We start from the raw sequence: 25287 nt of genomic DNA on the forward strand, positions 1-25287 counted from the left end.
TACTTCCCATATTTTTAATAATTTTTTTAATGTAAATATTAGCATTTTAGAACTGACACACAGAGAACTGGAGAACTGTGGCTGAGGAACGAACTGACACACAGAAATGTGGCTGAGGACATGAATCTCGTTCGCGCTGTCACTCACTCTATGACCCGCGGCGCGAACGTACTGCACTCAGGGAGGAGGTGAGTCACATAGCAGTGCATTGGGCTCCTGCTAAGCACTGATCAGTGCATGAAAAGTGGGATTAGTGGCAGTTAATGTCCCTGAGAATGGCTGTGAAACTCCCAGTCAACTGTGTGTTTCAGTCAGTTGCCGATAACTGCCAGGAATTGCCGTAAACCTGCTGTCTAGGTGAGAAAGTCACTCCCCCAGCTCCTAGGAGCGGGGAAGGTTTTGACATGTAAATGACCATGTTGTGATCTGTTCAAATGCAAATCAGGAGTGTGTGTCTCCACGGAAAAGATACACGAGGGCTAGGGTTAGGGTTAGGGTTAGCTAGAAGTATAATGTGGCCTTTATACTTCTCCGACTGCGTATGCGCTACCCGACTGCGTAACCAGGGAGATGCCTCGAGCCTTTATACTTCTGCGTCGTGGTAACGGATATGCGATGCAATTTCCCGCCCGATCAGTAGGGGTCGCTGCGCAAGGTTGTTGTGCTTCTGGCTACAGTGAGCAATGGTGTCGAGAGAGAAAGACTGTTGTTGTTGAAACAGTGGCCGATTCTCACTTTTCTAAAAAAAGTATTGAGATTGATTTTTTTTTTTTTTAAAGCTTGTCTTGACCAGGCAGTCTAGTACTAGTTTATATTAATTAGTATACGTTTGTGTGCTAAAAAGAGGCAAAAACCCAAATATGAATAATTACAGGTCTAATCTCAAAATGATGCATTCTGGTGAAAGTATTTGAAAAATTGGTTTGTGATCCATTGAAAGAATTTTAACAATCAAACAACATTCTAAACTCCCTTCAGTCAGGAAGCAACACAGCACTGCTGTGTATAAATATCTATACATAGATATATATATAGTCATTTAGTCATAAAGCCAGTTATATATATATACGTATATATATATATATATATACTGTATATATATATACAGTATATATATATGGGTTAGGGACATATATGAAACACAGGAGAAAAAAAGACGATCAAACGTGTATTTCTTGTTTATTAACAGTGACGTCGTGTTTAAAGCAGCAGAACTGACAGACGTCAGTGACAAAGCAACATTGATGCTGATTGGACAATGTGTGGAGACAATGATGACATCATCATCGTCCTCGGCCAATCATCTGCACTCGTTTCCTTTGATGAGGAAAAAGGTTCCAGCTGCAACACCGAGAAGACCGAGAGTCAAACCCACACCACAGAACACTGCTGGACCCACACTGGGCTGAGGGACATCCACATCTGGACAGACAGAGGGACAGAAGACACATGTTAACTCCACATCTGGACAGACAGAGGGACAGAAGACACATGTTAACTCCACATCTGGACAGACAGAGGGACAGAAGACACATGTTAACTCCACATCTGGACAGACAGAGGGACAGAAGACACATGTTAACTCCACATCTGGACAGACAGAGGGACAGAAGACACATGTTAACTCCACATCTGGACAGACAGAGGGACAGAAGACAGACCTCTCTGATCAGCTGTAGTTTGGTCAGTTATCTCTCTGATCAGCTGTAGTTTGGTCAGTTATCTCTCTGATCAGCTGTAGTTTGGTCAGTTATCTCTCTGATCAGCTGTAGTTTGGTCAGTTATCTCTCTGATCAGCTGTAGTTTGGTCAGTTATCTCTCTGATCAGCTGTAGTTTGGTCAGTTATCTCTGATCAGCTGTAGTTTGGTCAGTTATCTCTCTGATCAGCCGTAGTTTGGTCAGTTATCTCTCTGATCAGCTGTAGTTTGGTCAGTTATCTCTAATCAGCTGTAGTTTGGTCAGTTATCTCTCTGATCAGCCGTAGTTTGGTCAGTTATCTCTCTGATCACCTGTAGTTTGGTCAGTTATCTCTCTGATCAGCTGTAGTTTGGTCAGTTATCTCTCTGATCAGCCGTAGTTTGGTCAGTTATCTCTCTGATCACCTGTAGTTTGGTCAGTTATCTCTCTGATCAGCTGTAGTTTGGTCAGTTATCTCTCTGATCAGCTGTAGTTTGGTCAGTTATCTCTCTGATCAGCTGTAGTTTGGTCAGTTATCTCTCTGATCAGCTGTAGTTTGGTCAGTTATATCTCTGATCAGCTGTAGTTTGGTCAGTTATCTCTCTGATCAGCTATAGTTTGGTCAGTTATCTCTGATCAGCTGTAGTTTGGTCAGTTATCTCTCTGATCAGCCGTAGTTTGGTCAGTTATCTCTCTGATCAGCTGTAGTTTGGTCAGTTATCTCTAATCAGCTGTAGTTTGGTCAGTTATCTCTCTGATCAGCCGTAGTTTGGTCAGTTATCTCTCTGATCACCTGTAGTTTGGTCAGTTATCTCTCTGATCAGCTGTAGTTTGGTCAGTTATCTCTCTGATCAGCCGTAGTTTGGTCAGTTATCTCTCTGATCACCTGTAGTTTGGTCAGTTATCTCTCTGATCAGCTGTAGTTTGGTCAGTTATCTCTCTGATCAGCTGTAGTTTGGTCAGTTATCTCTCTGATCAGCTGTAGTTTGGTCAGTTATCTCTGATCAGCTGTAGTTTGGTCAGTTATCTCTCTGATCAGCCGTAGTTTGGTCAGTTATCTCTCTGATCAGCTGTAGTTTGGTCAGTTATCTCTGATCAGCTGTAGTTTGGTCAGTTATCTCTCTGATCAGCCGTAGTTTGGTCAGTTATCTCTCTGATCACCTGTAGTTTGGTCAGTTATCTCTCTGATCACCTGTAGTTTGGTCAGTTATCTCTCTGATCAGCTGTAGTTTGTTCAGTTATGTCACTGATCAGCTGTAGTTTGGTCAGTTATCGCTCTGATAACCTGTAGTTTGGTCAGTAATCTCTCTGATCAGCTGTAGTTTGGTCAGTTATCTCTGATCAGCTGTAGTTTGGTCAGTTATCTCTCTGATCAGCAGTAGTTTGGTCAGTTATCTCTCTGATCAGCTGTAGTTTGGTCAGTAATCTCTCTGATCAGCCGTAGTTTGGTCAGTTATCTCTGATCAGCTGTAGTTTGGTCAGTTATCTCTCTGATCAGCTGTAGTTTGGTCAGTTATCTCTCTGATCAGCTGTAGTTTGGTCAGTAATCTCTCTGATCAGCCGTAGTTTGGTCAGTTATCTCTGATCAGCTGTAGTTTGGTCAGTTATCTCTCTGATCAGCTGTAGTTTGGTCAGTTATCTCTCTGATCACCTGTAGTTTGGTCAGTTATCTCTCTGATCAGCTGTAGTTTGGTCAGTTATCTCTCTGATCAGCTGTAGTTTGGTCAGTTATCTCTCTGATCACCTGTAGTTTGGTCAGTTGTCTCTCTGATCAGCTGTAGTTTGGTCAGTTATGTCACTGATCAGCTGTAGTTTGGTCAGTTATCTCATTATTTGTGATGATCTAATGAAGTTTCTCACCCCAGGTTCTGGTCAGTGGTTTTGTCAGAGCAGGATGTTCCACTGAACAGCTGTAGATGTCTCCTTGTTGTGGGATGAACTCCAGTCTGGAGGTTTGTCTGAAGGAACCATCGTCGTTGGGAAAGGGAACGTTGATGCTCACTCCTGTGGTCACGTTCTGGTTGTTTTTGGTCCAGTAGACTTTGACAGGAGCAGGGTAAAAACCGGTCACATGACAGATCAGAGTGTTTTCCTTTTCGACCTCCACCACGTCTTTGCTGTAGATCATTGGACTAGAAGGTGGATCTGCACAGAAACACCAGTCTTCACTTTAAACCTCAGTAAACTCAGGTCATGTTCTTTCACTGTTTAAATTAGATTCAACTTCATTACATGACATTTGTTTATTTGCAAACACATAAAAGAACTCATTCGTTCACTCATCTTCTACCACTTTATCCTCCACATGAAGGTTGCTGGTGCCAAGCCCAGGTGACATAGGACACAAGGTGGAGTAGACCCTGGTCTGGACAGTTCACCAGTTCATCAGAGGTTCAATCAGCCACTCTCACACTTATGGTCTATTTAATGTTTTCATTCTTTTACACCAACTTATAGAAAATATGAGCAAAATCAAAAGTGCTGCTTTTATATTGTTGTTGAGGGTGTAAAAGGGTCACAAACCAACAAAATATTAAACAACAGAAAGATATAATAAAAGATATAAAATACATAAAATATATATCCAAAAGAAAAAACCCATAATGATAACATAAGAAAAACATCACATTTACAGTATTCCATGCTAAAACAGGGCAGAGTGAAGTTAAAGGATTTAGTTGCATGACTCGGTTTTTTCATTCTTCTTTTTTTTTAATTGTTCCAGGTTGATGGATAAGCAAAGCAAACTAACACCATTTTTCTGAACAAACTTCCAACTTTCCAAACTTTAACATTCAAGTAGAAACTCAAAGATTTATAACTGAACTACAGCGTGAACATTAAAATACAGTGAGTTAAACAGTGCTGCAAACAAACAAGAGCAAAAACTATTTAAACAACTAAGTTACAGCAGCTGAAGTATAACCACAGGCTGCTAACCTGTCGGCAGGACACTGAATCTTGCTCACTGTCATTTAAATACTCAATAATTAGGTGCCTGCGCTGCATCTCTTATAATCCCTGTTTATATCAATTTACTCATCTTTAAAACAACAATCACTTTATTATCTTAGACGTTATGTCTTGTCCACCTCTATCTGACGTACAAAGAGAGAGTGAGGTCTGACTGTCCTCACATTAAAATAACACTAAAATATCTCCTTCAGAATCATTTTTCTGATTACTGAGTTGTTGCTCAAATTTGTTGTTGAATATTTTTGATAAAATAAATCATGAAGTTTCTCTTTACCTTTTTCCACTGGGAGGTCCTTCATATCGGCACGTAACACCTTCAGGTTTGCTTTGCAGACCTGTTGACTGGCCACAGCACCTTCATAGGCTCCTTCCACATAGCTGATGTGATCAATAAAACTGGGCTGAGGGTAAACTCCTTTTTTATTGATGAAGTCAGCGTACCACAGTTCTTCACCATCCAGTGTGTACGTGTTCTCTCCATCAGTGTCTGAACAACCATTGATAAAAAGGTCATCATGAAAACCTGAGGAGAGAAGAACTGATTAATCTGTGACTGTAGTTATTTAACAGACTGTAGTTATTCAACTGACTGTAGTTATTTAACATAGTGTAGTTATTTAACTGACTGCAGTTATTTAACAGACTGTAGTTATTTAACAGACTGTAGTTATTCAACTGACTGTAGTTTACTGACTGTAGTTATTTAACATAGTGTAGTTATTTAACATAGTGTAGTTATTCAACAGACTGTAGTTTACTGACTGTAGTTATTTAACTGACAGTAGAACTGACTGTAGTTATTTAACTGACTGTAGTTTACTGACTAGTTATTTAACAGGCTGTAGTTATTTAACTGACTGTAGTTTACTGACTGTACTTATTTAACAGACTGTTTACCAACTGTAGTTTACTGTCTGTAGTTATTGAACAGACTGTAGTTAACTGACTGTACTTATTTAACAGACTGTAGTTTACTGTCTGTAGTTATTTAACTGACTGTAGTTTACCGTCTGTAGTTATTGAACAGACTGTAGATTACTGACTATAGTTATTTAACTGACAGTAGAACTGACTGTAGTTATTTAACTGACTGTAGTTTACTGACTAGTTATTTAACAGGCTGTAGTTATTTAACTGACTGTAGTTTACTGACTGTACTTATTTAACAGACTGTTTACCAACTGTAGTTTACTGTCTGTAGTTATTGAACAGACTGTAGTTAACTGACTGTACTTATTTAACAGACTGTAGTTTACTGTCTGTAGTTATTTAACTGACTGTAGTTTACCGTCTGTAGTTATTGAACAGACTGTAGATTACTGACTATAGTTATTTAACTGACTGTAGTTTACTGACTGCAGTTATTGAACAGGCTGTAGTTTACTGACTATAGTTATTTAACTGACTGTAGTTTACTGACTGCAGTTATTGAACAGGCTGTAGTACTGACTGTAGTTATTTAACAGACTATAATTCACAAACTCTGTAGTTTAACCAACTGACATCAGCTGTCTTACCTTCAGCAGAGACACTGAGGACAAAAGAGAGGACGAGGAGGGACAGCTTCATCATCAGGTCGCTGCAGTCTGTAGTTTGTTGTCTCTCTGAGTTCAGACTGTCTGTAGTTTGTTGTCTCTGAGTTCACAGACTGTCTGTAGTTTGTTGTCTCTCTGAGTTCACAGACTGACTGAGTGACAGAGCAGCAGCAGCAGAGGTGTACCGTCCCAGCAGCCAATCACAGCGCAGAGATCCCTCTGTGTCACCAGTTTCCAGGTAGAAGAGAACTCTGAGTTTCAAGATTCTCTCAGAGCAGAAGCTGTTTTGTTTTTCTAATCAAAAGACAATACAAGTTAAGATTTTATCATGTATTTTGAACAATATAAAGATTTATTATTTAATGTATTATCACATTTTTAATCGTCTTATTCATAAATGCAAAATTAGCTGCATTTATCAATTTATTTAAAATCTGATCTTTTTTCTTCCTGTTGTGTTTGATGTTCATTCCTAACTTCACTATGAATACGTTTATAATAAAAAAAAAACCTTTCAGTTGTGTTTTACAATGAAACAACAACAACAACAACAACAACAACATGTCCGCCTTGTTGTGGAGAATTGATTCTGGGTGAAACTTCCAGAGCAGAAGCAGAAGTGAAAAAGAATTACAAAACATTAGCTTCATCGCTTCACCATCTGCAGTCAATTTAATCCCTTAAATGTGTATTATATAGGAAATACGGACACAAGCTATGTCTACATGTATAAAATGTCTTTGTTTACCGAAAACATTCGTTCCTATTGTTCTTGCTTTATAAAAAAAACACACAGTGGGCGGGGCTAAATGGTGGCGTTTGTGTTGAACTGGTTTTACCTGGTTCTAGCTCCTCACTCGTACATGTTCCTAAATCATATTTTCAAGTCGAGTAAATCACGCAAGTGTCATTTAAGGTCACTCGCAACACATCCGAAGGGCTAATGCTAAGCTAGCAACATTTACAGTAAAAACGCTAACTCACCTTCTGCGACTGAAATTATCAGGACCATGTGTAACTAGAGTTTAAAGCTGGCACTGAGATCCATATTGAACACTTTTGTTTCAGGGCGGTGTCCACCCCTCCCCCTCCTCTGCAGACTCAAGGTCTCCAGGTACTTTTTTTTGGAAGCAGTCCTGCACAAACTGAAAGTGTCCACTGCTTTATACACTACATGATGATAACAGGGTGGCTGGTGCCAAGCCCAGCTGACATTGAGCAAAACGTGGGGGGTCACACCCTGGACAGGTCAATAATGAGAGGTAAACAACTATTCATCTACGGTCAATTTGAACTGGCGACCACGGCAACAGTGCTAGCTGCTATTCTGCTGTGCGGCCCATAACAGACTTTGGAGTCTGTCCATCCATCATCTACCGCTTTATCCTCCACCAGAGGGTCGCGGGGGGTGCTGTGCCTATCTCAGCTGACATAGGGCGATAGGCGGGGTTCACCCTGGACAGTTCGCCAGTCCATCACAGGGCCACATAGAGACAAACAACCATTCACTCACACTCTCACACCTACGGTCAATTTAGAGTGACCAATTCACCTAATCCCCATATCGCATGTTTTTGGACTGTGCGACTCTTGCCTTTGCAGCAAGAAGACCCGGGTTCCTGGGTTCAAGGCCCGTTTGGGACAACTTCGGAACAAGGACCTTTCTGCAAGGAGTTTGCATGTTCTCCCCGTGTGTGCGTGGGTTTTCTCCAGGTTCTCCGGCTTCCTCCCACAGTCCAAACTTTGGAGTCTGTAAATCAGAATTTAGATTGCAAACAAATTGGGTGCGAGAGTTTCCGTCCATCAACCATCTGCCGCTTCATCCTCCGGAGGGTGGCAGGGGGTGCTGTGCCTATCTCAGCTGACATAGGGCCATCGATGGGGTACACCCTGGACAGTTCGCCAGTCCATCCCAGGGCCACATATAGAGACAAACAACCTTCCACTCTCACATTCACACCTAAGGTCAATTTAGAACGACCAATTTACCTAATCCCCAAATTTGCATGTTTTGGGACTGTGGAAACATCTGGAGAACCCAGAGAAAACATACGCCACACATGGGGAGAACATGCAAGCTCCAGGATTTGAACTGGCGACCGTGGCAACAGTGCTAGCCGCTATTCTGCTGTGGCGGCCCAAAACAGACTTTGTGCAGCAATGTGCGAGGTTGACCATGAAAGGTGTAAGAGGCTGGCAGGAACAGGAAACCTGTGGAACCCGAGTTCAGACTGAAGGTGGCCTTCTTGGGTGGTTGAAAATGACCAAGCTGAGATCTAGCACCAGGGTTCTTCAATCCTGGTCCTGGGGACCCACGGCCCTGCGTGTTCTCCAACACGTCAACAAGGTGTGTTGGAGGAAGGGAACTTGTAAAACATGCAGGGCAGTGGGTCCCCAGGACCAGGATTGAAGAACCCTGATCTAGACCATCAAACTTGTGATTGGCTCACCATCTGGACATCGTACTGGTCAACAAACGGCAGAAGGCTGCAGTGGTGGGAGATGTGGCAAGTCCAAACGACGGTAACATGAGGAACCAACTTGGTACCGATTTGCCTCGGTACTACCGAGTATCGGTCCACTTCTAATGAATCGGTGCCAAATTTCGGAAATTGAAATGTCCGATGGAGAGAGCGTGAGAATGACAGCAATCACGGCGAGTCGAAAACGTCAAAAGTTGGACGCAGACAGCACTCGAAGTGAACTGCAAGGCGGGGCCGGGGGAAACATCTCAAACCTGACGAAGCACCTGGTCAAACACGGGATTTATTTAAAAGCTGAAGTAGGCACCGTTTTTGTCTCAGGCAAAGTGATGACGCTAGCAGTGCTACTACTAGCACAGTGCCACTACTAGCACTGCTAGTGTATTGGCAAATTCAATTTCTTTGTCTCGGAGATAAAGCCTTTCCTAAAACAAGATACCAGGTCCTTTTGTGTATTCAAATTAGTATGTCTCGACTCAACTTGCACATAACTACAACAGCCGCAGGACACCTCTGTGGGAGTCGGACCCGATACCTGCAGTAGACAAAAGGGGTGTGAAAGCACAGCCTGGAGGGGCAGACCCCTTTAACAGACAAGGGGATCTGAAAGGGGTGGTCCTCTCGCCATGCTCTGGGTTTTTCTTTAGCTACGACTACTCGTGTGCAGATTGACCTTTTATTTGCAAAGGAAATAAAACCTTGTTGGCCGGCAGAGGTCAAAGAATTTCCGCAACACTAGCTACCAACATTTGCGTGTCTTCGTTTGTTGCCCCGCGTCATCGCGGAGAGAGCCGTGACATGTCGCACGGGGTCAGCCTCTGACTCCTCAAAAAGTGTTTGGTTGTTTGTTAGCCTGCCGTTTGTGGCTAGCGTTAGCCGTCTGTGGCTAGCTAGACGGTTAGCTCACAGTCCACAGCTGATTGAACACTTAGGTGTTAGGTTTAACAACTGAAAAACATTTTGAAAGCACCGAAATACAGTACCGTATCGGTTAAATTATGAACGGTACCCAAACGTAGCTACGCGGCCATCAGGCACAGCCCACAACCCGCATACCAAGTAAAGGTACCGTTCTGAGGCGGAACGCAATCCTGACTCAGGGCTTTACCATTCCAAACTGAACCGTACTATGATGGAATGACATCCAAGACCCATTTAGATAGTTAAAAACGATCAAGATCAACTGTTTCTGTCTTGGGGAACTGTGCACTAGCACTTTTTCCTTCTTGCTATAACATAATTTCCTGCTACTCTGGGTGCTACTCAGTATGAATATTCACCCCGGGCAGTTGCTGTGTTGTTTTTATTGTCACAGTTTTGCTGTTGCTCATGCCACACCCTACATTTACCCTTGAAACTAAGCCTAGACAAAACACCCCATCATAAAAGATCAAGATGTCGGAATACCGCACAAACGTTTCCTGTCAACATGGCGGAGTAAACAAACCAAGTCACGTGACGCCCAGAATCTTGAGGATTTAAAATGTGACTTTGTGTTCTAACAGGAAGTCCATTTTCTATACGCTCTGGTGTCAACACCAAGTCCAGCTAATGTTTTTTCCGACTACCCCCCACCGTCTCCCGGTTCCCGTCGAACCATCGCTATCAAGTTCACCAAGCGATCCTTAGGTCTTTTGATACGACGCGTTTTTCTGCTGCGCATTTACGTTTCACTTTCACCGTTCTGCCGAGTCCTGCCTCAACGCCAGCGTTTTTTTCCAGCGAGTCTCAATCTTTAATTTCAGGGCTTGTCCACTTGTTCCTCGTTGGACGAGTCAGCAAACTGGAACATTGTGTGTGTGTGTGTGTGTACATGTCTTTACTAGGGCGTGTGGACCAATTGCAAACCCGTCTTTGTTTGTTGACATTTTTGCTGGTCCACACAACTTTAATGAGGATAAAGACCTGGTCTTAGGGTTCAGGGTTGGGCATTTAATTGTGAGGGTTAAGGTCAAAGTAAGGGGTTAAAGGAATAAAATGATGTCTATGAGTGTCCTCACAAAGGATGCAGAACCAGCATGTGTGTGCGTGCGTGTGTGTGACTCAGTTCCACTTTCAGTTATCTTGTGGTTCATTTTTCGCCGAGTGTCACCTGAACGCAGCGTCTCTCTGGAAAGTCCCGGCGCTTCACAAAAACACCTTTCACTTCCTCTTCGCTCAGCAGCCAATCAGAGAGCTCGCCGGCCGACGCGTCACCAATCGTCAAGTAGAACATTTCACCGGTGGACAGCAGCAGAGTCAGGAGCCGCTCTGGCGCCCCCTACTGGATCACTGCTCAAACTATCGGAGCAGTATCACGGCAATGATAATTCAGATTATTCTGGATGACGATTGATTAGTCAAAATTAACTTTATATTGTATTCAACATTTAATCATGTTGTCGTCACTCATCCTGGTCTTCTGGTGGAGTTGTGTTGTCGTGTTACCACGACAACCAGCGGCTGGGGTTGAAAACAAAACAAAAACAAAAAAGAAGAACAAAACTCTGGGATAAGAAGTGAAGCTTTAATAAATTAATCTGGTGCAGTGGCTCCCCCTGGTGGTGACAATCACTAAGTGCAGTGGGTCAGCCCGCGTCAGTGCTGAGGTGCAGACAGGTGAGCTGAAGGGGCGGAGTCAACCTCGTCATGAAGTCTCGGTCTCCACGAGTGAACCTTTTTGTCTCTGAGACACAGACACACAGACACACACAGACACACACAGACACACACAGACACACACACAGACACACACACACACACACACACACACACACGTCTGAGTGTTAATATATGTAGGTGTACGTTTGTGTGTGTTTGTAGGTGTTACTCTGTGTGCAACTATGTTTCTGTGTTATTGTGATAAGGTGTGTGTGTTCTGTGTGTAACTATATATTGTTTCTGTGTTTGTTAGTGCGTTACTGTTTTGTGAGTTTGTTAGTATGTTCCTATGTTCTGTTTGTGCGTTTGTTTCTGTTCCGTTTGTGCGTTTGTTAGTGTGTTACTGTTTGGTTTGTGTGCGTTAGTGTTACTATGTTTTGTTTTGTGTCTTATTGTTTTGGTTGTGCGCGTTTGTTAGTGTGTTACCATGATTGTTTTTTGTGTTACTGTTTTGTGTGTGTTCATTAGCGTGTTACTATGTTTTGTACGTGTGTGATTGTTAGTGTGCTACTGTTTTGTGCGTGTGTTACTATGTTTTGTGTGTTTGTTAGTGTGTTCCTGTTTTGTGTGTGTTTGTTAGCGTGTTACTATGTTTTGTGTGTGTTTATTAGCGTGTTACTATGTTTTGTGTTTGTTAGTGTGTTCCTGTTTTGTGTGTGTTTGTTAGCGTGTTACTGTGTTTTGTGTGTTTGTTAGTGTGTTCCTGTTTTGTGTCTGTTTGTTAGCGTGTTACTGTGTTTTGTACGTGTGTGTTAGTGTGTTACTATATTTGTGTGTTTGTTAGTGTGTTACTGTTTCGTGTGTGTTTGTTAGTGTGTTTCTCTGTTTTATGTGCGTGTGTGTTCGTTAGTGTGTTACTATGTTGTGTGTGTGTGTGTGTATTAGTGTGCGTCACCCTCTGTCCGTTGGTTGTTGTTTTTCCTGCAGATCAGAGACAGGGGGCGACACACAACGTCGCTGCTGCACAAACACACCAGGAAGTTAAAGAGAGCGTCGTCTGCATCAGAGTCGCACATCTGAGGGACAGAGGGACAGGTGAGAGACAGAGAGACAGGTGAGGGACAGAGAGAGACAGGTGAGGGAGAGAGAGACAGGTGAGGGACAGAGAGAGACAGGTGAGAGACAGGTGAGAGACAGGTGAGAGACAGGTGAGGGACGGAGAGACAGAGAGACAGGTGAGGGACAGAGAGACAGGTGAGGGACAGAGAGACAGGTAAGGGACAGAGAGAGACAGGTGAGGGAGAGAGAGAGACAGGTGAGGGACAGAGAGAGACAGGTGAGAGACAGGTGAGAGACAGAGAGACAGGTGAGAGACAGGTGAGGGACGGAGAGACAGAGAGACAGGTGAGGGACAGAGAGACAGGTGAGGGACAGAGAGACAGGTAAGGGAGAGAGAGACAGATGAGGGACAGAGAGACAGGTAAGGGACAGAGAGACAGGTGAGGGAGAGAGAGAGACAGGTGAGGGACAGAGAGACAGGTGAGGTAGAGAGAGAGACAGGTGAGGGACAGAGAGAGACAGGTGAGGGACAGAGAGAGACAGGTGAGGGACAGAGGGACAGGTGAGGGAGAGAGAGAGACAGGTGAGGGACAGAGAGACAGGTGAGGGAGAGAGAGAGACAGAGAGACAGGTTAGGGACAGAGGGACAGGTGAGGGAGAGAGAGAGAGACAGGTGAGGGACAGAGAGAGACAGGTGAGGGACAGAGAGAGACAGGTGAGGGACAGAGAGAGAGACAGGTGAGGGACAGAGAGAGACAGGTGAGGGACAGAGAGAGACACAGGTGAGGGACAGAGAGAGACAGGTGAGGGACAGAGAGACAGGTGAGAGACAGAGAGAGACAGGTGAGGGACAGAGAGAGACAGGTGAGGGACAGAGAGAGACAGGTGAGGGACAGAGAGAGAGACAGGTGAGGGACAGAGAGAGACAGGTGAGGGACAGAGAGAGACACAGGTGAGGGACAGAGAGAGACAGGTGAGGGACAGAGAGACAGGTGAGAGACAGAGAGAGACAGGTGAGGGACAGAGAGAGACACAGGTGAGGGACAGAGAGAGACAGGTGAGGGACAGAGAGACAGGTGAGGGACAGAGAGAGACAGGTGAGGGACAGAGAGAGACAGGTGAGGGACAGAGAGATAGGTGAGGGAGAGAGAGAGACAGGTAAGAGACGGAGAGAGACAGGTGAGGAACAGAGAGACAGGTGAGGTAGAGAGAGAGACAGGTAAGAGACAGGTGAGGGACGGAGAGAGACAGGTGAGGGACAGAGAGACAGGTGAGGGACGGAGAGACAGACAGACAGGTGAGAGACAGATGAGGGACAGAGAGACAGGTGAGGGACAGAGAGACAGGTGAGGGACGGAGAGACAGACAGACAGGTGAGAGACAGATGAGGGACAGAGAGACAGGTGAGGGACAGAGAGACAGGTGAGGGACGGAGAGACACGTGAGGGACGGAGAGACAGAGACAGGTGAGGGACGGAGAGAGACATGTGAGGGGCAGAGAGACAGGTGAGGGACGGAGAGACAGGTGAGGGACGCAGAGACAGGTGATGGACGGAGAGAGACAGGTGATGGACAGAGAGACAGGTGAGGGACGGAGAGACAGGTGTAGGACGGAGAGAGACAGGTGAGGGACAGAGAGACAGGTGAGGGACGGAGAGACAGGTGTAGGACGGAGAGAGACAGGTGAGGGACAGAGAGACAGGTGAGGGACGGAGAGACAGGTGTAGGACGGAGAGAGAAAGGTGAGGGACAGAGAGACAGGTGAGGGACGGAGAGACAGGTGATGGACGGAGAGAGACAGGTGAGGGACAGAGAGACAGGTGAGGGACGGAGAGACAGGTGAGGGACAGAGAGACAGGTGAGGGACGGAGAGACAGGTGTAGGACGGAGAGAGACAGGTGAGGGACAGAGAGACAGGTGAAAGACAGGTGATCAACACACATAGCTGCTACAAACAGTAAGTATTACGGACCAGGCTCCGCCCCCGAGGATAGACTCTGATGTGACCTCTGACCCTGAGGGCTCGCTGAAGCCCCTCCCACTGAGAATCAGCCAATCCCAGCAGAGGACGAACCAGAGCACCTGAGAACCAGACATGAGCTTCACCTGTGCCGTCGTCAATCACCAACCTGATCAAAATAATCCCCAACCAATCAATACACAAATCACTGATCAATACAAACATAATCAATAACCGGTAGATTCTTACTTTGCTTTGGACTCAAACACTGAGGAGGTCGAGCGACACTGAGAACTACAGCAGGACTGAGAGAGAGAGAGAGAGAGAGAGAGAGAGAGAGAGAGAGAGAGAGAGAGAGAGAGAGAGAGAGAGAGAGAGAGAGAGAGAGGTCATCAATAACTGATCAATATATTTATAATAATACATAAAAAAAACACCTCATATGTTTAAAACAGTGCATGCACAGTATTATGTACGTTATATTCATTATACACACACATGTACATAATAAAGTACCTTAAACTTAGCATTAGCATTGTATACATGCTATACATAAAAAATGAGCGTGTACAATATTACATACATTATATGCCCATGTGTATATTATTGTACAGTAAACATCAGCACTGTGTGTATAGTTATATACATTAAACACACCTTTGTGTGTATAGAGTTATATACATTGAACACACCTGAGTGTATAGTTATATAAATTAAACACAGATGTGTGTATATAGTTATATACATTAAACACACCTGTGTGTATAGTTATATACATTGAACACACCTGAATATATAGTTATATACATTAAACACACCTGTGTATAGTTATATACATTAAACACACCTGTGTGTATAGTTATATACATTAAACACACCTGTGTGTGTATAAAGTTATATACATTAAACACACCTGTGTATAGTTATATACATTAAACACACCTGTGTATAGTTATATACATTAAACACACCTGTGTGTATAGAGTTATCTACATTAAACACACCTGTGTGTATAGTTATATACATTAAACACACCTGTGTGAATATAGTTACATACATTAAACACACCTGTATAGAGTTATATACATTGAACACACCTGTATATAGAGTTATATACATTAAACACACCTGTGTGTATAAAGTTATATACATTAAACACACCTGTGTATAGTTATATACATTAAACACACCTGTGTGTATAGTTATATACATTAAACACACCTGTGTGTATAGAGTTATATACATTAAACACACCTGTGTGTATAGTTATATACATTAAACACACCTGTGTGTATAGTTATATACATTAAACACACCTGTGTGTATAGTTGTATACATTAAACACACCTGTGTGTATAGTTACATACATTAAACACACCTGTGTGTATAGTTACATACATTAAACACACCTGTGTATAGAGTTATATACATTAAACACACCAGTGTGTAGAGTTATATACATTAAACACACCTGTGTGTATAGTTATATACATTAAACACACCTGTGTGTATAGTTATATACATTGAACACACCTGTTTGTATAGAGTTATATACATTAAACACACCTGTGTGTATAGTTATATACATTAAACACGCCTGTGTGTAGAGTTATATACATTAAACACGCCTGTGTGTAGAGTTATATACATTAAACACACCTGTGTATAGTTATATAAATTAAACACACCTGTGTGTATAGAGTTATATACATTAAACACACCTGTGTGTGTAGAGTTATATACATTAAACACACCTGTGTGAATATAGTTACATACATTAAACACACCTGTGTGTATAGACTCCCACAGAGAGAGCAGCTCCACTGCAGCTGCAGAAAAAGGAAACACACTGCGTGACCTTTGACCTGAGCCTCAGTGAACCGCTGCTCCTTGTTCAGAGTCCAGAGACCCAGGTGCATCGTGGGAGCGGGAGGAGGCGGAGCCAATCTGACGGCGAAGATTTAAAAAAAAAGAAAAAAAAAGACATTTAGAACTCAAGAAATAAACAAGAAATATGTGAATGAAGTTGTTTTTATTTTACCTTTTATCTCCCAGTGATACGACAGTTACTGAGCTGACGGGTAAATACCTGCAGTACACACCACCTGACCTGACACACACACACACACACACACACACACACACACACATAAACAACAACAGTACACACCACCTGACCTGACACACGCACAAATAAAATTGGAACATTTAAAGTGTGTGTGTGTGTGTTACCTCGACAACTTCCTCTGCAAAGCGGACAGCAGCACCGTGTTGCCTGGCAACAAGCCGGGTGTGTAGGGGGTGCGGCTTTGGTCCATGTACACCTGCAGGCTCCTCCCACTTTGGTCACATACGGTGAGACGCACACCTGAAGCTGTCACGCCACAACAGTGTGTAGTTATATGTATACCTAGCTTGCATGTTTGTGTGTGTACCTGTGTTTTTGTGTGTATTTATACACCTGTGTGTGTATGTACCTTTGTTTGTGTGTCCAGAATCAGTCGTCCTGTTGTTTACACTGATCCTGTCAGACACCAGACCCTGAAAACACACCAGCTCTGAGCTACACAAACACACACACACACACACACACACAATTATTAGGATTTGATTAGTCACTTATTTTGTGATTATTAAAGCAGCAGCCACAGGGGGGCGCCAGACTCACCTGCAGTCGAACACCTGGGAGACAGACAGGACTGTGGGTGAGACAACCTGAGGACAGAGGGGGACAGAGTGTGTTTTTAGCGTCTTATGCTGTGTGTGTGTGCGAGTGAGTGAGTGTGTGTGTGTGTGTGTGTGTGTGTGTTACCTCTCTGCAGGTGTGCAGCAGCATCGGTCGCGCCAGGGTGTGGAACCTCCAATCAGCTTGGACCTGAAGGGTGGAGTCTGCGTGCAGTTCCACCCCGCTCCGCCCTGCGACACCACGGCCAATCAAAATGCTTGTGTCCTGTTACGAGTCCATGAAAGTTTTGTTAGCTACATTTATACGAGTGTTAGCTCCAAGCGAGTTTGCACGAGTCTTAGCTTCAGGTGAGTTTATACTAGTGTTAGCTACAGGTGAGTTTATACAGGCGAGTTCATACGAGTGTTAGCTCCAAGCGAGTTTGTACGAGCGTTAGCTACAGGTGAGTTTATACGAGTGTTAGCTACAGGTGGGGTTTATACAGGCGAGTTCATACGAGTGTTAGCTCCAAGCGAGTTTGTACGAGTGTTAGCTACAGGTGAGTTTATACTAGTGTTAGCTACAGGTGAGTTTATACAGGCGAGTTCATACGAGTGTTAGCTACAGGCGAGTTTGTACGAGCGTTAGCTACAGGTGAGTTTATACGAGTGTTAGCTACAGGTGAGTTTATACGAGTGTTAGCTACAGGTGAGTTTATATGAGTGTTAGCTACAGGTGATTTTATATGATTGTTAGCTACAGGTGAGTTTATACGAGGGTTTGCTCCAGGTGAGTTTGTACGAGTGTTAGCTACAGGTGAGTTTATACGAGTGTTAGCTACAGGTGAGTTTATACGAGTGTCAGCTACAGGTGAGTTTGTACGAGTGTTAGCTCCAGGTGAGTTTATACAAGTGTTAGCTACAGGTGATTTTATACTAGTATTAGCTACAGGTGATTTAACGTTGCGTTAGCTACAGGTCAGTTTAGCTTTAGCTTGAGGTGAGTTTAGCTTTTCGCTGCAGGTGAGTTTACCTGAGTGTTAGTAGCAACGAGTCTGTAGAAACACCCAGAGTGGAGGAGAGGGAACCATCTAGTGGACACACCTGAAAACACAAGGACGACCTGCAAGTACAAACATACACACAGGTCACAGGTGCATCATGGGATACATCAGGTGCACAGGTGTGACCCTCACCTTCTGCTCGGCCACCCTCTCTGACTCTCTCTCCATCATTGGGCTGTTCTTTGGGTCCCGCCCCCAGCTGACCACTGGACCAATCACAGCAGCGCGAGCAGTGAAGTGCAGCGTCAACCCCTCCCCCTGCTCATCAACTCCCGCCCACACATTCCTCCAGGCCACGCCCTCTTTCTGCTCCACCCGAAACACCATGGAAACGCACGGCCTGCAGACTCCGCCCCCAGGGCCTGTTGCCACGGCAACAGAGGAGGCATCGGCGGCGACTTCTGGCTCTTCCTCGCTCCTTTTCCTCTTCCTCTCATTTTCGTTTGCCGACCGCTTCCCGACTGTGACGTCACCTGCTGACTCCGCCCCCCTCTGTCTCAGGTGAGTTTCCATGGCGACAGATGGACTCAGGATGTGGAGGCGATCGAGAGAAAACTGCAGGTAAACTCTGTCAAACACACATACGGTAAAACACAGTAAAACACAGTAAAACACTATAACCTGTGAGCGTGTGTGTGCGTTCTTGTACTTGCGGCATACTGAGGACCAGTGAGGGATTTTAACCAACAGAGTGAGGTCATTTATACGAAGTGAGGACATTTTAGACCGTCCTCACTTTGTTTTCATCGAAATCAATTCCTTAGGTTGTAAACATGCTATACTCCTCAATTTGGTGCATACATTTTTTTTCCAGTCCCGGTGTTTCACACACTTTTTGCTCCGGGGCTCCACCTGCAGCCATTTTATGGTACTGCGCCCAGTAGTTCTTTATGGATGTCATTCATGAAGTAGATATTTGTAATTGTGTTGATTTATAAAGTGGAAATGCTGGTCCTCACTTTGTCAGCACTTTTACCCGGTCCTCAGTATGCATCAAGTACAAGAATGTGTGTGTGTGTGTTAACCTGCAGTGTTTGTCTGTGATGAACTGGTCCTGGTCGAGGTGTTCATAGGAGGGAAAATCAGATTGGAGGACTCTCTCCGTAACCATGGTGAACTGATGAACACACACCAGACAACCTGCAACACACACACACACACACACACTTATTCAACCAGCAGTCTTTGACCTTTGACCTGTGTGTGTGTGTGTTTATGTACCTATCCAGGCAGTATTAAAGGCCGCCCTCTGACCTCCCTCTCCTTCCTCGGTGGTTTCCGTGACGACGCAGGTCACAGCTGCAGTACCGTCCCTGACCTGCAGAGTGTTTTTGTGTTCAGACGTCTGGGCCGGAAGCTCCAACACCCCGACCAGCACCAGGGGGCGCTGTCTGTCAGAGATCAAAGGGATAAAAACAGACAGACGTATATCAGGTTGAGCTATTCTGCAATAATCTTTGACCAGTAATAATCACGTAATAACCGATTATTATTTACCAACTGTTGAAGATCACGTATAATGATATATAAACATGTAACATGCTGTTAGTTAACACATTATTAACGTGTAATAACAGTTAATTATCATTCGTAAGCAGTAAAAACATCTCATATCTTAACTGTTACGTATAACTAGCATTAAACATGGCATGTAAACAGTAATAAACATGTAAAAGCTGTCAATTAACACATAAACAACAGTTTATTTACATGTAATACCGGATGTTTATAATCATCCATAAGCAGTTATAAACAGGTAATAACTGTATGTGTTTAACACCAGTTACACTTAACAGGCATGTGTGAACTATTCATTATAAAACACAACAGTAATAATCATATATACATAAACATACGTACGTATATATATATACACACATATACACACATATATATATATATATATATATATATATGTATATACATACATACATACATACATATACATATACAAATATATATATACACATAGATACATATACATATACAAATATATATATACACATAGATACATATACATATACATAAACATATATACATATACATATACATACACATACATATATTATATATATACATATACACATGCACATATGTTTACCATTATGTCGGGGATATAAATAATAAAATTCAGTGTGTTTACCTGCAGGTACTTCCTGTCTCACACCCGTCCTCCAGGTCAGACGTCTCCGTCTTGCAGGACCAGGCCAGTCTGCTGTTGATCTCAGACCTGGTCAGACCGGAGCCACCAGAGGGCAGCAGAGAGCTGAGAGACACCGAGGACCAGCAGTGGGACTGAAGAGAGTGGACCAGCTGTGAGACACTGAGGTACTGATGCACAGCGCGGTGGACAGAGTACTGTGGACAGACAGACAGACAGACATAGGACACTGAGACACGAGGACACGTTAACTGTGAAGACACCGATGACGAGAGTGAGGCGTCTCACCTGAGACAGAGGACACGTGTGAGGCTCGTCCAACATCTCAGAGTAGATGTCCCTTCGCCCTCGTTCTCGTCTCCACACCAACTCCATCAGTCTCCATGACAACACACACACACACTGGTTCTGCAGCATACTGGGGACCAGACTGGTGAGACAGAAGTTTTAGGTTAATGACCCGTGATGTGTAAATGACCTCTGTGATGCGTTTAGTGACCAATGTGCTGCATTTAATGTCCCTGTGATGAATTTCCTAACTACTGTGGTGCATTAAATACCACGTGATGTGTTTAATGACCTCTGTGATGTGTTCAATAACCTCTGTGATGCGTTTAATGACCCCTGTGATGCGTTTAATGACCTGTGATGCGTTTAATGACCCCTGTGATGCATTTAATACCCCTTGATGCGTTTAATGACATCTGTGATGCATTTAATGACCCATGTGGTGCATTTAATACTGTGTGATGCATTTAATGACCTCTGTGATGCATTAAATGACCCATGTGATGCATTTAATGACTACTGTGATGCATTTAATGACCCATGTGATGCATTTAATGACCCATGTGATGCATTTAATAACCTCTGTGATGCATTTAATGACCCATGTGATGCATTTAATGACTACTGTGATGCGTTAAATGATCCATGTGAGGCATTTAATAACCCATGCGATGCATTCACTGACCCCTGTGATGCATTTAATGACCCATTTGATGCATTTAATGACTCATGTGATGCATTTAATGACTCATGATGCATTTAATGACCCATGTGATGGATTTAATGACCCCTATGATGTGTTAAATGACCTCTGTGGGGTGTTTAATGACCTCCTCACCTGCGTGACAGCTGGGAGCTCAAGTGACACGTCCACAGGTACTCGGCCACGCCCATGTTCTTCTCCAGCAGTAACCGCGGTAACACTCCATCACCTGGACAGGCGGGGCCAGGTGGAGCCCCTCCCACCCTGCTGAAGCTGGTGACCCTGACGCTGGAGCGCAGACATGTGCAAAGCATGCTGGGAGGAAAGTCAGGACAGGGTCGATACAGGAAGTGGACATTATGGAGCTGCAAGGACAACATTCAATAATAAGAAATAACACAAAAACAGCAAAAAGGCCTTTTATTACTGATCATGTGACTGCTGACAGATGGTGATGTCACACTGACTGTGTCCAATCACAGCGCAGCAGCATCACACCTGTTCTCACCTCCACACAGTCTCCTGCTCTCAGTTTCCTCCTCAGAGTCGGCTGATAGGCCAGGCACAGGCCCACCTTCCCGTCGAGCACATAAAGCCCCGCCCCCTCACTCACCACCTCTGTCACCATGCCCTATCAGAAGAGAGGGGAGGGGCTTACCACACAGGTGACAATAAAGGCAAAGTCAGTGTCGTCTGTGATTTACCTGGTAGCTGATGATTCGGGCCTGTTTCAACCGTACACCTGATTGGATGACATCTTTTCTAGGCTCCGCCTCCTCACAGTTGACTTCATCATCATCATGATTCGCAGCATCATCATCATCGTTGTCGTCAGGGGGCGTGTCTGCCTGGGATTTACTCTGCGCGTGTGTTGCTGTGTAGTCGTCGGTGTGTATTTCAGACTGCTCGGTCACACACAGGACGTTGTTTCCTCTCCAGCCGCGGAGGACACACACACGCAGCGCAGACACGCACACGCGCTGACCCACGCACACACACTGAGACCACCATAACCTGCTGCTGTCCTGCACGCACACACACACACACACACACACACACACACACTGATCAATACTTTTAAAAAGGGATCGGAAACTCAAAAAAGGGGTCTTCTGTCTTCTGACCTTGACGAGGACGGGAACTCTGTGTTTGTCTTCGGTCAGTGTGAAGCAGAAGAAGGTTGTTCCTGCTACGACCAGCAGGGGGCACACCGAAGTCACCTGTCCAAAGACGGAGAGCCGCTGACCTCTGACCCTGGGACGGAGACATTCGAATAAACACAGACATTTATGTTCATTTCAAAAAACAGAAAAGCAATTAAAACTTTGGATTAATGTGCTCAATTTGTAAATTTTTCTATTGTTTTTTTCCTCAAAGAAACTACATTGTATTTTTGAATTCCGTCAATAAAGTTATTAAAAAAAAAAGCAAACAAAAAAACTGTGCGGTTTTGCCGTTAAGACTTTTGACGGATGAGGACACGCCCCCTCACCTGCTGTGCAGTAAACCTGCAGCCTCTTTGACGCCCACTCCTCCAAGCTCCGCCCCTCCTCCAGCAGCAGCAGCCAATCCCTGTTCAGGACCGGGATAGAGCAGCACAGGAGAACCAATCGCCTCCACGTAGCCCCCCGCCCCCTCCTGCCCCGAGGCATCATGGGGGATGTAGTTCCAGTGAGGTAGGAAGACGGGGCGACCGAGCCAGTGAGGCGAGGGAGACGGGAACTGCAGAGAGAGATTCAAATGTGTCAGACCCTGAACGCACCACGCCACCTTCAGTGTCAGTGTCCGTCAGACTCACCTCACAGCGGACGCTGCCACCGCTGTCCGCCAGACTCCACTCTCCGCCCCGCCCCTCTTTCAGACAGCCAATCAGCAGCAAGTTGACCCGCGGCAGAGCCTTGTTACCCGGCAGCGAAAGCTCCGCCTCCCTCGCCCACGCTCGCTGCTGATTGGTGTTCCAGGACAGGCAACTGACGCAGGCCAGGTGCTGACGTGAGACGAGCTCAGCGATGGACACGAGCCTGAAGACGGGACAGGGAGGACAGACGGGTGAGAGACATGAGACGGGTGAGAGACAGACAGACAGACAGACAGACGGGTGGGCGTGTCGTACCTGTAGCTCACAGGGAAAGTGTGTGTGACGCACGTTTGCTGCAGGGTCTTCACCACACACACACTCAGAGACACACACACACCTGCGACACAACAACAAGAGTCAATAAATAAAACAAATTAAAAAAAAAAAAATGAATAAAATCACATGATGGATCAATAATATCGGACCTGTCAGCGAGTCGTCATCAGCAGAGGGGGCGGGGCCACCGAGCAGCGGACACACCTGTAGTTTGACGAAGCTGAAGACATGTTTGAGCCAGGACGCCTCCTGCGGAGTAAGCAGAACGTCCCACCGTCCATGAACACACCACGCTAGCAATTCGTCCGTCCGCGTAGAGGCTCATTCGTCAAGTTCGGTTCTCGAATGTCTTTGGTTGTTTGTTGATTTAAGTAGGTGACGGTTAATTAAGTAATTGAGTAATCGTTTTAGCCCTAGTTGTCACATTTGTTTATAATATTAAGCTAGCTATTATTACGATGTAAATCTCTTCCTTGCAGGTTCATCGCAAAATATAAGCTAGAACAGAATGCTAACGAACGCGCAATAAAGTCCCAAGTTCGCAAAACGTGACGCGTGTTTCTGTTGCGTTCAAAATCATGCACCAAATCACGTGGTACGTCCAGCTCGCGAGTTTTCGAACGTTAGCAATAGCCTCTACGCGTACAGACGAATCACTAGCTGGATGTACCACGTGATTTTGCGGACTTGGGACTTTATTGGGCGTTCGTTAGCATTCTGTTCTACCTTATTTTTTGCGATGAACCTGCAAGAAAGAGATTTACATTGTAATAATAGCTAGCTTAATATAAACAAATGTGACAATGAGAGCTAAAACAAATACTCAATTACTTAATTAATCATCGACTACTTCGACCGTCAATCCACCAAACAAGACATTCGAGAACCAAACCCGACATTTTCTGATATTTTCGGCGATCATCGGGAAAATAATCGACAGATTCATCGATTATGAAAACAATCCTTAGTTGCAGTCCAGATTTTAGAGGTATATGCTAGTGGTTTTTAATCTGGACCCAGTCTAATGTGGTCTACATGCTGAAAAAAACAATTATATATACCTTTATTGCATTTTCATAAATAGAATAAAGGTTTCACAAATCAGAGAGTGTGTTTTTATGAATATGATAATCTAGTCCAGATTTCAGAAGTCTAGGTACAGTGGTGTTTAACCAGGACCTGGTCTAATAAGGTCTAGGTAGCTATAGGCTAAAACAAAAACGGTTAAATGTCGTCATTAGCATTTTCACAAATAAATGAAAAGTTTCACAAACACAATAGTGTTTGTCAGACAAAGTTCATGTCTTATCTAAAATGTCTTAATGTTTTCACATTAACAAGTGTCACAAAAAAACAGTGGATAATTAAGTTTATTTACCCTTAAGTGCTGGCGAGTCGGAAGCTAACTTCATCTCGTCATAACACATCAACAAACAAACAAACACACAAACGAACAAACACAAACAAACACTCACCGCGTCACTGGCCGGTTTTATCTGATCCAGGAACAGCTCCTCCATCTGCGTCGCGAGACGAGCCGCCATGATGGCGCCAAAAAACAAAACAAATCATCCACTTCCGGGTAGGCTACGGTGTCCGCGGAGGCTCAAATCTGACCGCAGCGGGCAGGAATAAATAATGTCATAAATCATTTTTAATCGACACATTTGCAGACAAATAGACTCGACAGGAAAACGTAAATACGGCACAAACAACATGTTTAAAGAGATAATATATCAGGGTTGTTGTTTGTTTGTTTTTAAAAACAGTGATTACCATGCCAACAAAACAAATACTTCCTGTTTAAATGATGCCGTAATTAACAATTTATGTACATAATATTTCAGTTTTCAGATTTTTTATGCCATTCTATGTATATTGTGCATTTTGCTGCTGGTATTTTTTCTCAACACAACAAAGAAAAACAACTAGCAGGTAGCTGCGATAAACGCAATTTCTTGGCTGATGTTAGTACCTGAAAAGCTACAGATGGTCCCAAAAG

At 44.1% G+C, this 25287-nt stretch overlaps 2 protein-coding genes across 2 annotated transcripts; both read right to left on the reverse strand.

Moving 5' to 3' along the window:
• Positions 1-1171: 1171 nt before the first annotated feature.
• Positions 1172-6269, reverse strand: LOC310944293 (mamu class II histocompatibility antigen, DR alpha chain-like). Its single transcript, XM_083910024.1, has 4 exons — positions 6172-6269; positions 4929-5177; positions 3539-3823; positions 1172-1422 (listed from the first exon to the last, which is right to left on the reverse strand). Exons 1-4 carry the CDS (start codon positions 6224-6226, stop codon positions 1301-1303), a joined length of 711 nt encoding a protein of 236 aa, XP_083766150.1. The 5' UTR covers positions 6227-6269; the 3' UTR covers positions 1172-1300.
• Positions 6270-11239: 4970 nt separating this feature from the next.
• ctc1 (CTS telomere maintenance complex component 1) lies at positions 11240-24872 on the reverse strand (the record flags this gene model as incomplete). The annotated part of the gene is made up of 25 exons (XM_083910006.1): positions 24761-24872; positions 23435-23534; positions 23265-23346; positions 22950-23172; positions 22644-22873; positions 22276-22405; positions 21856-22176; positions 21660-21782; positions 21287-21516; positions 20449-20590; positions 20143-20357; positions 19221-19390; positions 19025-19139; positions 18132-18567; positions 17969-18058; positions 17084-17221; positions 16940-16986; positions 16749-16834; positions 16504-16639; positions 16313-16381; positions 16059-16218; positions 14521-14576; positions 14284-14440; positions 12208-12328; positions 11240-11337 (listed from the first exon to the last, which is right to left on the reverse strand). Exons 1-25 carry the CDS (start codon positions 24827-24829, stop codon positions 11240-11242), a joined length of 3744 nt encoding a protein of 1247 aa, XP_083766132.1. The 5' UTR covers positions 24830-24872.
• Between the last annotated feature and the right edge of the window lie 415 nt (positions 24873-25287).

Source organism: Microchirus variegatus (assembly GCF_963457635.1).
Source record: "Microchirus variegatus genome assembly, chromosome: 2".
Classification (NCBI taxonomy): Eukaryota; Metazoa; Chordata; class Actinopteri; order Pleuronectiformes; family Soleidae; genus Microchirus; species Microchirus variegatus.

Coding starts and splice junctions, on each gene's coding strand:
- LOC310944293 (XM_083910024.1), bottom strand. CDS start 6,226: ATGATGAAGCTGTCCCTCCTCGTCCTCTCTTTTGTCCTCAGTGTCTCT. Junction 3,824..4,928: donor GGACCTCCCAGTGGAAAAAG/GTAAAGAGAAAC, acceptor GTTTCTGTGCAG/ATCCACCTTCTAGTCCAATG. Junction 1,423..3,538: donor ACCACTGACCAGAACCTGGG/GTGAGAAACTTC, acceptor CTGTCTGTCCAG/ATGTGGATGTCCCTCAGCCC.